The sequence below is a fragment of the Microtus ochrogaster genome, unplaced genomic scaffold, assembly GCF_000317375.1.
Source record: "Microtus ochrogaster isolate Prairie Vole_2 unplaced genomic scaffold, MicOch1.0 UNK9, whole genome shotgun sequence".
Classification (NCBI taxonomy): Eukaryota; Metazoa; Chordata; class Mammalia; order Rodentia; family Cricetidae; genus Microtus; species Microtus ochrogaster.
The window spans coordinates 9478266-9490867 of record NW_004949107.1 but is presented as its reverse complement, the minus strand read 5'-3'; the positions used below and the strand labels follow the sequence as shown (position 1 = coordinate 9490867).

Sequence of the window (12602 nt, the reverse complement as noted above, 5' to 3'; positions counted from 1 at the left end):
TAGACCAGGCTGGTCTCGAACTCACAGAGATCCACCTGCCTCTGCCTCCCGAGTGCTGGGATTAAAGGCGTGCGCCACCACCGCCCGGCTAAAGCTATAACTTTCTGAATATGAAATGGACATGCAGTATATACATAAAGTATATACATGTCGGTATATACATGAAAAAGATGTTAAAGATATCAGAAGAGAAATAATTGGTTTATCTCTCAAGTGCTGGGATTAAAGGCGTGCGCCACCACCGCCTGGTTTACAGTCTGGAAAATCTTACACACGGAAGTTGATTTCCAATAATTTGAAATAATTGTTTCTTCATTGCCCAGCAACCCTGGCACTTGAGAGGCAGAGGCGGGTAGATCTCCATGAGTTCGAGACCAGCCTGGTCAGCTCCAAAGCTACACAGAGAAACCCTGTCTTGAAAAAAATCTAAAAAATAAAAATAAAAGCCAGCAAAAACAAAAAAACCAAAAGATTTTCTTTTTGCTCTAATACCATGGACTTTTTGAATACCTGGTATGTTTAATCTAATTATTCTACCACTGTAATTCAATTTCTGGCTTATGATTCAATCTTATCATCTTACCTTCTTTATAAAACTATGGTTGAAGGCAGAAATAATAAATTTAAATATTTCTTAGTATCTGATATATTCGCTGGGTACAAACACATAACAAATAAATCTTAGATTGAATTAAAGCAGGTATAATGATGTAAAGTGAGTCTGCTACTTCGTTTTATAACTGCAAATTCATAAACCAGTTACAATTACTAAATCAAACTTACCGTCATCTCACCACCAAAGCATTCAGAGGCAAGTTGAGCAGAATCAAAAGGTTTTACCTCAGCATCATTAAAAAGATACCTACAACAGAACACATGTGACTGTACTAGAATCTCTGCATAGTGTCTACTCCTTAAAAAAAAAAGACTTAAGATGTTATTAGTCATATTATTAGATGAGGTAAATTCTAATAAATTCTTAATTTTATATCTCTAGTCTAGAAATTGGGATTTGCCTCACATATGTGAGGCACTGAGTTCCATCCTTACCACACACATGCTAGAATATACAATCTGGGCCGGGAGGTGGTGGTGCACGCCTTTAATCCCAGCACTTGGGAGGCAGAGGCAGGCAGATCTCTGTGAGTTCGAGGTCAGCCTGGTCTACAAGAGCTAGTTCCAGGACAGCCATTAAAGAGCTACAGAGAAACCTTGTCTTGAAAAAAAAAAAATGTGTATGTGTGTGTGTGTGTGTGTGTGTGTGTGTGTGTGTGTGTGTGTGTGTGTATTAGCAAAAAATAAAGAAGGTATGCTTAGAATTTAACACATAAAACAATTAGATAGGAAAGATTAAGAAATATGATAAAACACTAAGATATAGACATCATTTTAAAATATATGAACAAAACAACTCAATAAACTCAAGGAAAAATAACCAAGTGAACAAAAAAACTACATGGGAGAGGTTGGAGGGAGAAAAACAAAAGGGTGGAAATGATACTATTTTTTTATTTCTATTAAAAAAAAAAGGACACTTTCGGCCACTATGTCTCAGAGAATCAGAAATAAGAGCAAAATGTAACTATTCTACTAACTGCCTGTAGATCCTGTTAGTGGCTACGCATTCTGTTCAAAGTAGTTTTAAGGAATTAGAAGAGGGCCTAAGCACACATACAGTCCCTATGCATGGGATGCTTCCTAAAGACAGCTCAAATCTAAAAAGCAGTCACTATGTGACTGACACTAACTTGATAAAACAAATGGAGAGCAGTGCAAGAACCTTCGTAATCTCTAAATAGAAGGCACTCAATAAAGAGCACCTCGAAGAATGAACAAAGGAAGGTGCAGATTCGCTGGGTACAATTTGTCTGACTCATGCTCTAAGACTGTTACTATCCAGCTCATTTTCTAAAGGAAGGCATTTATCAAATTCTTAAAATATAAGGCCCATACATAAATTTAAGAACTGATATATACTATTTGAAATTTGCCTACAATGAAAAAATTTTTTTCTGGGCCACAAAGATGGCACACCAGGTACAGGTACTTGCTGCCAAGTATGACAACCTGAATTGGGTCCTTGGGACCAACATGGGGAAATGAGAGAACCAACTTTTAAAAGCTGTTCTCGGACCACTATGCATCCACCTATCAATCTGCCTACCAAAACAGACAAGACACATATACAAGAACAAAATGTTAAAAAAAAAGAAAAAAATTATTTAATGTTCTTTTTCCCCTAATTTCAAAGTAAGTTTTAAGAAAACTAAAAATTCATCAGAACAAAGTACTACCATAAACATATGTACTTTAAAGCAGGGGGAAATTTTTTTTAAACTAAAGGAAAAAACATTTAAGACTTACCACTTATTGTTTCTATAAGCATGTGGATTGACTATGTCTCTGATGAAACTATAGTAATGCCCACCATCTGCTGTTCCTGTATGAACGGTCACTCCAATTAAGTCATACTCATAGCTTTCTGTGTCTTTGGAATGGTCGTTGACTTCCTTAAAACCTAATTTACATAAAATGGAAGTTATTTTAAAAACACACAACAATGTCATTTTAAGATTACTTCTTACAAGGTATTATGTATAGAAAAAAGCATAAAAATTTTTTTTTTGGGTTTTTTTATTTTTTTTTTTTTTTCGAGACAGGGTTTCTCTGTGGCTTTGGAGCCTGTCCTGGAACTCCCTTGGCAGACCAGGCTGGTCTCCAACTCATAGAGATCCGCCTGCCTCTGCCTCCTGAGTGCTGGGATTAAAGGCGTGCGCCACCACCGCCCGGCAAAAGCATAAAATTTTATATATAAAATAGGCATATTAAAAACTACTTGCAAGCCCACAGCCTATTATTGCTTCAAGGAACGTACTATACAATTAACTTTTGAAAAAATGTGATATGTAAACTATGTGTTTAACTTAACTAGCCCTTTAAAATAGTATTGCCTGCTTTTTAAAAATTTTTATTTTTAAAAACAGAGAAAAAAACAACAACAACAAAATCCCAAGACCTAAAAAGAGCTCAGTCTTTTAGTCTCCTGCCACTGTATTGATACATATTAGGAACTTGGTGTCCACAGAAATAAAGGCATCACTCTAATGTAAACAATTTTAAAGTCAAAAGGTAACAGAAGATACTAAGCAAAAAGATTACAGTTGATCTGAGAAGTCTAGAGATCTATATCTACCCTTGCCCCCCCACACACACAAAAGAAAAACTAAATATAGGAGCAAAGCAGAGAATATTTGCTTCCGTGCACAGTCTAAATCAGAAAGCAAACTGCAGTAAAGAGAAACTGGCCACAGTGTTAAATCAGTGGCGGAGAAGTCTTACTATGCTCATGTAGGCAATGCTAAGACTGGCAATAAGTACAACACATCACCCAAGTCCTAAAAACCTCCTTTATAAATAAATGATCTCTCCATGCATGTAAAAAAACATCACATGAAAATACAAAGAAGCAGGGCTGAGATGAAGTCTCACTGTGATTTTCAAAACAGTCTGATTAAAAAAGCAGGATGTGTATAACAATGACTACTTTGTTTGCATTTTCAAATGTACTACTATGTGACCCACTTACTGGAACTTATAAACATACAAATCCTAATGAAAGTTATGGCCCTAACTTTTTATTTCTTTATACCTGTGATTGTATTCTCCTCTCCTATCTTTGAAGAATTATTAAGTTCTCTTGAAGAAATAGACTATAACTCACAGTTTACATTTTTCATTTCTCATTCTGAGAGGCTAAATGTTTACTGTATATTCATTAAAATGCTAGGCACTGGAGTTAAAGATTAAACTGGATTTCCAAAAGTTAGGATGGTATACTGATTTCTTTAAATTAAATTTTAAATATAAAATTGCCCTACCCATTATTATGTAACAAGGAACTTGGTAGTACGTATGTAAGAGGCTTCTTCCTTCTTCTAACATGCCCTAAAAAGCCATGTGGTAGGATGGATGATGTCCTTAGTTCCAGGACTTGGGAGAGACAGAGGCAGGTAGCTCTCTCTGAGTTTGAGACCAACCTCAGCTAGACAGAAATTTCCCAAAGAGTCAGGGCTACATAGTGAGACGCTGTCTCAAAAAAACAAAAACCCAAAAAGCCTTATGGCTATTGAGGCATATATCATTAAGCTTGAAATAGTGTGGTGGTTTTCTTCTTGTGAAAAAAAAAGACACTGCTACTTAATTCACTAAAAATCTCAATTTTCTACTTCAACATTTAAAACAAATCACTCTGATAAACATAATCAAAGTTTTCAACCAATTATTTTTGGACCTACTCTTTCTTAAGAGCTTTTCCTTGTGGAGACTTAACATATATCAAATTTCTCTTAACTACTGTTGAAGTTAAAACCCAGTCTTCCATGATTCCTCACCCCTCTCTAGTTAAAATATGTGGGGAAGTGAACATTTCAGGTTCTGTCATTATCTTATTACTGCTGCTTTAAGAATAGTCTATACTACAAAGAGATAATAAAATAATTCATTTATGGGGTTATATTGGTTGAATGCTAGAGTCTACAAAGGCCTATGTTCAATTCTCTGCGCACACAAAAAAAAGTTAATTAAGTTCATAAATTCCACCTATCTGTTGGTACTTTTTCATCTAAGATCCCAACTCATTGTAGTTTACAAGAATTGCATCCCCTTAGATTGGTCATCGTTCTTTCACCCAAACAGCTTTCTGTTTTAAAACTTCTCTGATTAAAACCCTAATGTCCAGCTGAGCATGGTGGCACATGTCTTTAATCCCAGCACTTGGAAGACAAACTCCAAGGACAGCAAGCAAGGTCTACAGACTGAATTTGAGGCCAGCCTGGTCTACAGAGTTCCAGAACAGCTCCAGGACACAGGGAAACTGTCTTTAAAAACAAAACAAACAAAAAACAATCTAATGGCCATACAATAAATAATAAGCAAATAACAAAATTGTTAATATTGCCTAAAGCCAAAAATATTCTGCAGTTAGGCTGTCTCACTGACCATTCTGCTACCCTTGTATTCAAGAATTTATCCGTTCTTCTCAATCTCTTACCCAACTCTGTATCTCTGTGTAAATACTACTTTCTCATGGAAGTCTTAATTCCTCAAGACCTTTGACACACTGGTAGCATATGGGAATATATTACAATTTTAGGTTTGATATAAGACTTACCATCTAGACCTCAGTTTTCCAAGGGCATAAACAGTGCCTGGAAAAAAATGCCTAGAATATGGTCCATCAAGAGTCCTAATATTTTCTAGCTAAGTGAGTAAATATATTACACTGTCTCTACCAAAATTTTCCTTCCTGGGATAGAAAGAGAGCCTGCTTTTCCAGAAGACCTGGTTGGATTCCCAACACCAAAAGCATGGATTATAACCATCCATAACTCCAGTTGCAAGGAATCTGATGCCTTCTTCTGGCCTCTGTAGGTACTGTATGTATATAGTAAACAGATATACATGCAGACAGAACACCCATACATATAAAAAAATCCTTTTCAATAAAAATTTTTTCTGCCAGGCGTTGGTGGTGCATGCATTTAATCTCTGCACTTGAGAGGCAGCGGCAAGTGGATCTCTGAGTTCGAGGCCAGCCTGGTCTACAGAGAAAGAGTTCCAGGACAGGATCCAAAGCTATAGAGAAACCCTGTCTAAAAAAGCAAAAACGGGGGAAAAAAAAGTCCTAAGAATATACTTAGAAAAAAATTTTTTCTTGTATTTCCTAAATGTTGAGAATCAGGTAACTGACTTTAACACTGATGAGAGTTTCCCATTCACACAATTAACATTAATGACATTTTCTCAATTCAAACAATTTTCCTTATTAATTTGGTGATTAATTTTGGTAGAGACTTAACAATAAACAGAGACCTGAGAAAAATGAACTTACCATCTTTTCTGTCACTCTTTCCCATTAGAAAATCTTCTGTGTATGGTGTCATATCCAAACGTAAAGGGAAGGAAAAGTGTGTATTCACTTTCTCTTTCATCATTGTGACCATATTAAATGTGTATCTCATAGTATTGAAACTTAGTATACGAGGTAATTTCTTAAAACATGCCCTGAGAAGTGGGGGGGAGAGAAACAAACTTGTTAAATACACTATTTCAAAAATATCTTAGCTCTATTTATATTTGTGCTACATTTATTTTAATATTCAACTTAAAGTAATAATATTTTAAGTCACATAATTTGTGTGTGTGTGTGTGTGTGTAAGTCACAAAATTTGTGTGTGTGTGTTTGTGTGTGTGTGTGTGTGTGTGTGTGTGTGTGTGTTTGTGTGTATTGGGGTTGCTTACCCATTCAGGCACCTGTGGGAGGCAAGGGGTCGATGTTGGGTGTCATCTATTGCTCTCAATTCAATTTCTTTTATAGTTAAAATATCTTAGTTTGTGTACATATTACACACTCCTATTTATGTGTGTGGGAGAGCATGTGTAATGACATGAATGTGGTGGGCAAAGGACAACTGGCTGGTGCTTGTCTTCTACTTCTACAAGATGTGTCCCAAAAATCAAACGTGGGTTGTAGGTCTTGGCAAGGAAAAAAAAAGCCTTTACTCATGGAGTACCACCTTCGTTTTGTTAAACAAAGGGTCTCTCAATGAACCTAGGGCTTGTTTTTGCCACTGCCATTGTCCTGTTTCAGCTTCACAGCACTATGGTAGCAAACGCACATGCACATGATGGTTTTTCATGTGGCTGCTAGCTCAGTTTATGTATGTATAAATGTACACATTCATGCGTGTGTGTGAGGATGAGAGACAAATTTCAAGAGTCTGATTTTTGTCCACCTTATTGACGCAGGATCTTTTTCATCTCCTCCTATCTTACTTTAGGAGTGCTGAGATGACCACTATATTCAGTGTCATTATGAGGGTTCTAGTGGCTGAATCCAGGTCTTTTTAAGACTTGGGTAGAAATGCTTTTAGCTGCCCCTTACAAGGAATTAAATATTAAAGGGAATATGAAGCGATAGGAAGATCACACAGTTGGTAAGGCTCCGTAAGCAGAAGACCCGTCTCAGGTTCACATCCCCAGTATTCATTAAACCCTGGTACAGTGCCATGGGCCTATATTCCCAGAACTGCAAAGAAAGAGACAGGAGAAGGATCCTTGGAACCTAATCAACAAGACTCCATGTTCAATGGGAGAACTGGTCATAAAAAAAATAAAAAATAAAATTAAAAAAAACACAAGATGGAGAGATACCCAAAATTAACCTTTGGCTTCCACATACACAAGTACACATGTCTATGTGTATCCCTACACATGGTACACTCACAAACCATATACATCTAAACTGATATGTGAATCATGAAAGAACAGAAATGCATAAAACTGAGACTATAAAATTGTTTCCATAAATTGGTAAAGGTAATTTAGATTTTTAAGATTTATTTTAATGACTCATTTTTATTTATATGTATTTCAGTGTGTATGTATGTATGCAAGCCAAATGTGGGGGTATCCATGGGGCCAGATGGGCGTTGGATAACGTGAAGCTAGAGTTATGTTTTTGGTTTTAAATTTTTGAAGACAAGGTCTCACTATATACCTCCTTCTAACCTAGAACTGAACTACGTAGACAAGGCTGGGATTAAAGAACTGCATACTCAGCCCCTAAAGCAGGACTTACATAAAGGCAACTGAAAGCCATAGGATGTGGATGCTAGGAACTGAATTCAGGTCCTCTAGAACACCAAGTACTCTTATCTACTGAGTCATCTCTCTATGCTATTTTTAATTGTTTGCTTGAATGTGTATGTCTATGTGGGGGGGGGGGTGCACGTTCATAAATGTAGGTGCCCTCAAAAGCTCACCTAGAGCTAGAGATACACAGAGTTATGGCCCATTCAATGTGGATAATGGGAAGGGAACAAAAATCCTTGGTAAGAGCATTATAAACTCTTTACTAAGCCATTTCTCCAGTGCCACTTAGTGCTCCCCTCTTTTAAATCTGAGGGCAGTTCAACTATTTTTCTTAAGATTTATTTATTTATTATATATACAGTGTTCAGTCAAAATATATGCCTGCACACCAGAAAAGGGCACCAGATATGTGGTGGCTGAGAATTGAACTCAGGATCTTGGGAAGTCAGCCAGCACTCTTAACCTTTAAGCCATCTCTTCAGCACCTCAATTATTATTTTCTAAGAAATTCTATAAAGAACTGTAAAAGAATTTATGATAAATGCATTAAAACATGAGCAATCCAAAATAATGACAATACATGTGATGTAAGGAGAAAAAAAACACACTTTGAAAGTACTCAGTGGTGGTTCACGCTTTTAATCCCAGCACCCCAGCACTTGGGAGGCAGAGGCAGGCGGATCTCTGTGAGTTTGAGGCCAGCCTGGTCTACAGAGCTAGTTCCAGGACAGGCTCAAAAGCTACAGAGAAAACCTGTCTCGAAGAAACAAAACACCAACGCCCCCCCCCCCAAAAAAAGGAGAGAGAAATAACTACAAAAAAAAAAAAATTAGTACTTCAAACTGAAATTTTTAACTCCCAAATCCAGCTTCCATTCATATCTCTTTCAAAGATCCAATTAAGAGTCAACTGCATACACATTCTCAGGAGAGAGAATTCAGTTCCACCCGGACTACACTGCCACCCAGTATCTGCTCATCTGAATACACTATTCTGAGACAAGAATTTCAGAATTTGGAACTCACTCTGATCTTTGTTACGGGAAATAATTTTGATATCAGTAATTATATTTAACTACAACATGATGTCATACTTAGTGAATTTAATCATGTAAAATTCTGAAAGTACTTCCCAAATAAAATATATTGTAAAGTTAGCTATTATTCTTTAGGAACTAGTCACTATACAAAGATATTTGCATCAGTGCAGACTGACGAGAGGATCACTCTTCTTGTCTTTCATGTCTATCCTTAGGAAAGACAGATTTCTGGAGATTCTTCCTTTCAACCCTAAACATTCAAGCTCACTGGATAATAAAAGTTACTAAGAGCCGGGTGGCGCACGCCTTTAATCCCAGCACTCGGATCTCTGTGAGTTCGAGACCAACCTGGTCTATAAAAGCTAGTTCCAGGACAGGCTCCAAAACCACAGAGAAACCCTGTCTTGAAAAACCAAAAAAAAAAAAAAAAAAAAAGTTACTAAGCAATCAATACTGAGCTTCAAACAGCTAATATTACCTGAGTCACTTTAATGTATTATTTATTCACATTACTTACATCACATTTACAAATAATTATGAAACGTCTTTTAGTTCCACTGGGTGGTTTAAGTGATAAAAATTACATTTCAAAAAGCATTACCTTTTTTCAGCTCTGACTTTCTTTCCACAATGAGAACAAGTGTACATGTTGTCCCCTTCTAAAGTGTCTTTAATAGTAACTTCATCAAGAGATTCCTGTGTATAAACCCACATTGGGAAGTTGACATAATTTACAGCATGAAATTTGGTCAGAATGCACAAAGAAAGATCAATTTCTTTTTTGAAAAAAAGTAAATTCAAATTAAATTAATTTTTCCTCTTATGAACATACTCTATCTTTTAAAATGTATTCATACTTTGAAAAATTACTGGTTTGTGGTTTATCATTAATACTTATTTAAATAGCAAAACAAGAAAGAAAATACATGAAAATAACTATTTCTTCTCAAGACAATGAATTTGTTATCAACATATACATACATAAATCATAAAACAATCTCAAGTCATGTCCAGTATCACTCACATAAATATTCTTCATATCTGCCACCTGGCACCTTACAGTATAAAACTCTTCAGCAGTCTGACTAACATGTTCACAATCCTAGATAAAGCGACAAACAAAAATTAGCAAATTGTTATAAGCTTTAAAAACCTTATAAAATAACAACAACAACAACAACAACAAAACAGATATACTTACCAAGGACACAACATTGTTTGTAATTACACCTCCAAATAGGCTTTTGACAGTATTTTTCTTTAGAATAAAACAAATCAAAGTCAGTGATTAAAATTCAAATTTGTATAAACTTTAAACAAATCTTTCAGTATTCTGGTACTAACCAGTTCTGGAGACATCTCTTCAACTTTAGTAATCAGATCTGTAAAGAACTCTGTCATATCTTTCTGCTCCCCAGTATTAAGAGGCTGCTTGTCCATGGTATATGTTTTACAGAAAGGTCTAGGGTTGTATGCTTTGCACTCACTCTCCTGAGAGAGAAGAGGGGAAGAAATATCAAATAAGAAATGGCCAATACATTTTGAATGAACAACAACAAAGTCATACAGAGTGGAATACAACACTGATCCCAGCACTTGGAAGGTAAAGGGAGAAAGATTAGGAATTCAAGGCTGGCCTTGGCTATACAGAATCAGAAACTCCTGGGTTTACAAGAGACCCCAGCTCAAAAAGTTGAAAACAAAAACTGGAGCAGTATTCCACTATACCCAGCTAAGCAATGTTTTTCCAGATATTCTCTTAACTTCATTTTTACTTGAGCTGAACTGAACTTTTAATTTAATGATCCTCTTATAAAAGAAGGATCAGGTTGTAGGCAAGCCTGTAGGACATCTTCTAAATCAGTTATTGATGGGGGAGGGTCATCCCTGGGTTGTAGTCCTGGGTTCTAAAAGGAAGCATGCTGAATGAGTTAGTAAGCAGCACCCTCCATGGCCTCTGCATCAACTCCTGCCTCTAGGTTCCTGCTCTGTTTGAGTTCCTGTCCTGACTTCCATTAGTGATGGGCTAGAACGTAGAAGTGTAAGCCAAATAAACCCTTTCCTCCCCAACTTGCTTTTCGTCATGGCATTTCATCACAGCAAGAGAAACCCTGTGACAACCAGTGATAGGAAAAACAATTAGAAATAAAGGACAAATTAAAAAAATAGATAACTCAGCTGTGATTGTTAAAGTTTTTATAACAAAAAAGAGAGATAACTAAAAGCAAATCAATTTGAAAACAGTAAGCCTTAACAAAAACACTACAATCTTTAGTCACTATCTTAGTGGGATTTTTTTGTTAAAAGATAATCTAAATAATTTTTCTTCACACTTTTCAAACATACCATTAAATATGTAAACATTTTCTGAAGCTCCAAAAGAGTGGTTTTGTGCTTCATATCTTCTGAATACTGAAAGTCAAGAAAAAACTCGGTCAGAACACTAATGGTAGCATGTTGAACTTCCCAGTAGATCCACAATGGTCTCTTTATCCTTTCAGCTCTATGCGATAAAACACCTCACATTTCACTCTTTCATTACCATTGTGTATTAGAAAATTCAGACTATTTTTCCATTATACTAAATACAGTGACAGCTATTATGACGGGTAACAAAACAGCAAAAGAGAGGGAGAGCCACAACAGCAACAGCGACAAAGAAGTCTTTTTGAAAATTGCATTTATAAGCTTCTGTAAAAAAAAAAGGAAATGGTCAACAAGACAAAATGACAGCTAGAGAATGGGAAAAGATCTTCACTATCCCCAGACCAGACAGAGGGCTGATCTCCAAAATATACAAAGAACTCAAGAAACTGGACACTAAGAGAGACTTACATAGATTTAATCTACATGGGAAGTAGAAAGTAGAAAAAGACAAGATCTCCTGAGTAAATTGGGAGCATGGGAACCTTGGGGGAGGGTTGAAGGGAGAAGGGGAGAAGCAGGGAGGGGAGCAGAGAAAAATGTAGAGCTCAATAAATAAATAATAAATGTTATGTAGATCAAAATTCAATTAAAAGGAGGAATTAATTTATTCTGTTGTGTGTTCATGTGGCTGTGGAAGCCAGAAGAGGGTGTAGGATCCGTTAGAATGAGAATTACAGATAGCTATGAGCAGCTGACATGGGTGCTGAGAACTGAACATCTGTCGTTTGGAAGAACAGGAAATGATATCCATCGTTAGTCCTGAGGATTGGTTTTTAAATGAAAAGGTTATTTAGATCTACTTAAAATAAGCACATCTTGTGTTCTTTCTGTTGTTGCTAAGTACTGACAATACTAAAAGTTTAAGGTGTTCACTAATATGAACAATATTATCAAGAGGTATAACAAATTCATGGGGGGGGGGTCACTAAAAACATGATTTTTTGGTAACTACTGCTTTCAGAAGACAATGCAGATGGGTCCAACCAATTTAGTTACAAGACTTTCTACAAAGTAAACCCATTATAGAACTACTTTTAACTATCATCAATCTATATACACATCACATTTTGAAATCCAACATAACTAAATGTAAAAACCCAAATTCATATGCGTATAATATGGATAATAAGTATAATTGGATAACTTGAAGAGTACAACAAATTAAAAGATTCAAACAAGGTTTATACCACATTATAGAAAAAGGAAAGAATACATAAAGGCCATTCACCAACGAAGTATAAAATCAGATGTAAAAACACAAAAACCAGGAAGCACACGCAACTCAAAGCAGGTTCACAAACTTATTTATTTTTGGCTTGGAATAAAAGAAACAAACTCAGTTATCTATTATTACTTTGCTTATTTGAGTGTTTTACTTATTTTTTTTTGTTGTTGTTGTTGTTTTTTCGAGACAGGGTTTCTCTGTGGCTTTGGAGCCTGTTCTGGAACTAGCTCTTGTAGACCAGGCTGGTCTCGAACTCAG

General features: G+C 36.0%; 1 protein-coding gene across 1 annotated transcript in view; it reads right to left on the bottom strand.

Moving 5' to 3' along the window:
• Usp34 (ubiquitin specific peptidase 34) overlaps window positions 1-12602 on the bottom strand; it is a 180481-nt gene that overhangs the window by 45441 nt on the left and 122438 nt on the right. Inside the window, exons 44-51 of the mRNA XM_013353501.1 lie at window positions 11039-11104; window positions 10037-10183; window positions 9894-9950; window positions 9717-9794; window positions 9294-9388; window positions 5891-6063; window positions 2365-2518; window positions 784-862 (exon numbers count right to left, since the gene is read on the bottom strand). Of these exons, the coding sequence (XP_013208955.1) occupies window positions 784-862; window positions 2365-2518; window positions 5891-6063; window positions 9294-9388; window positions 9717-9794; window positions 9894-9950; window positions 10037-10183; window positions 11039-11104 (849 nt within the window). The remainder of the gene's footprint in view (window positions 1-783; window positions 863-2364; window positions 2519-5890; window positions 6064-9293; window positions 9389-9716; window positions 9795-9893; window positions 9951-10036; window positions 10184-11038; window positions 11105-12602) is intronic.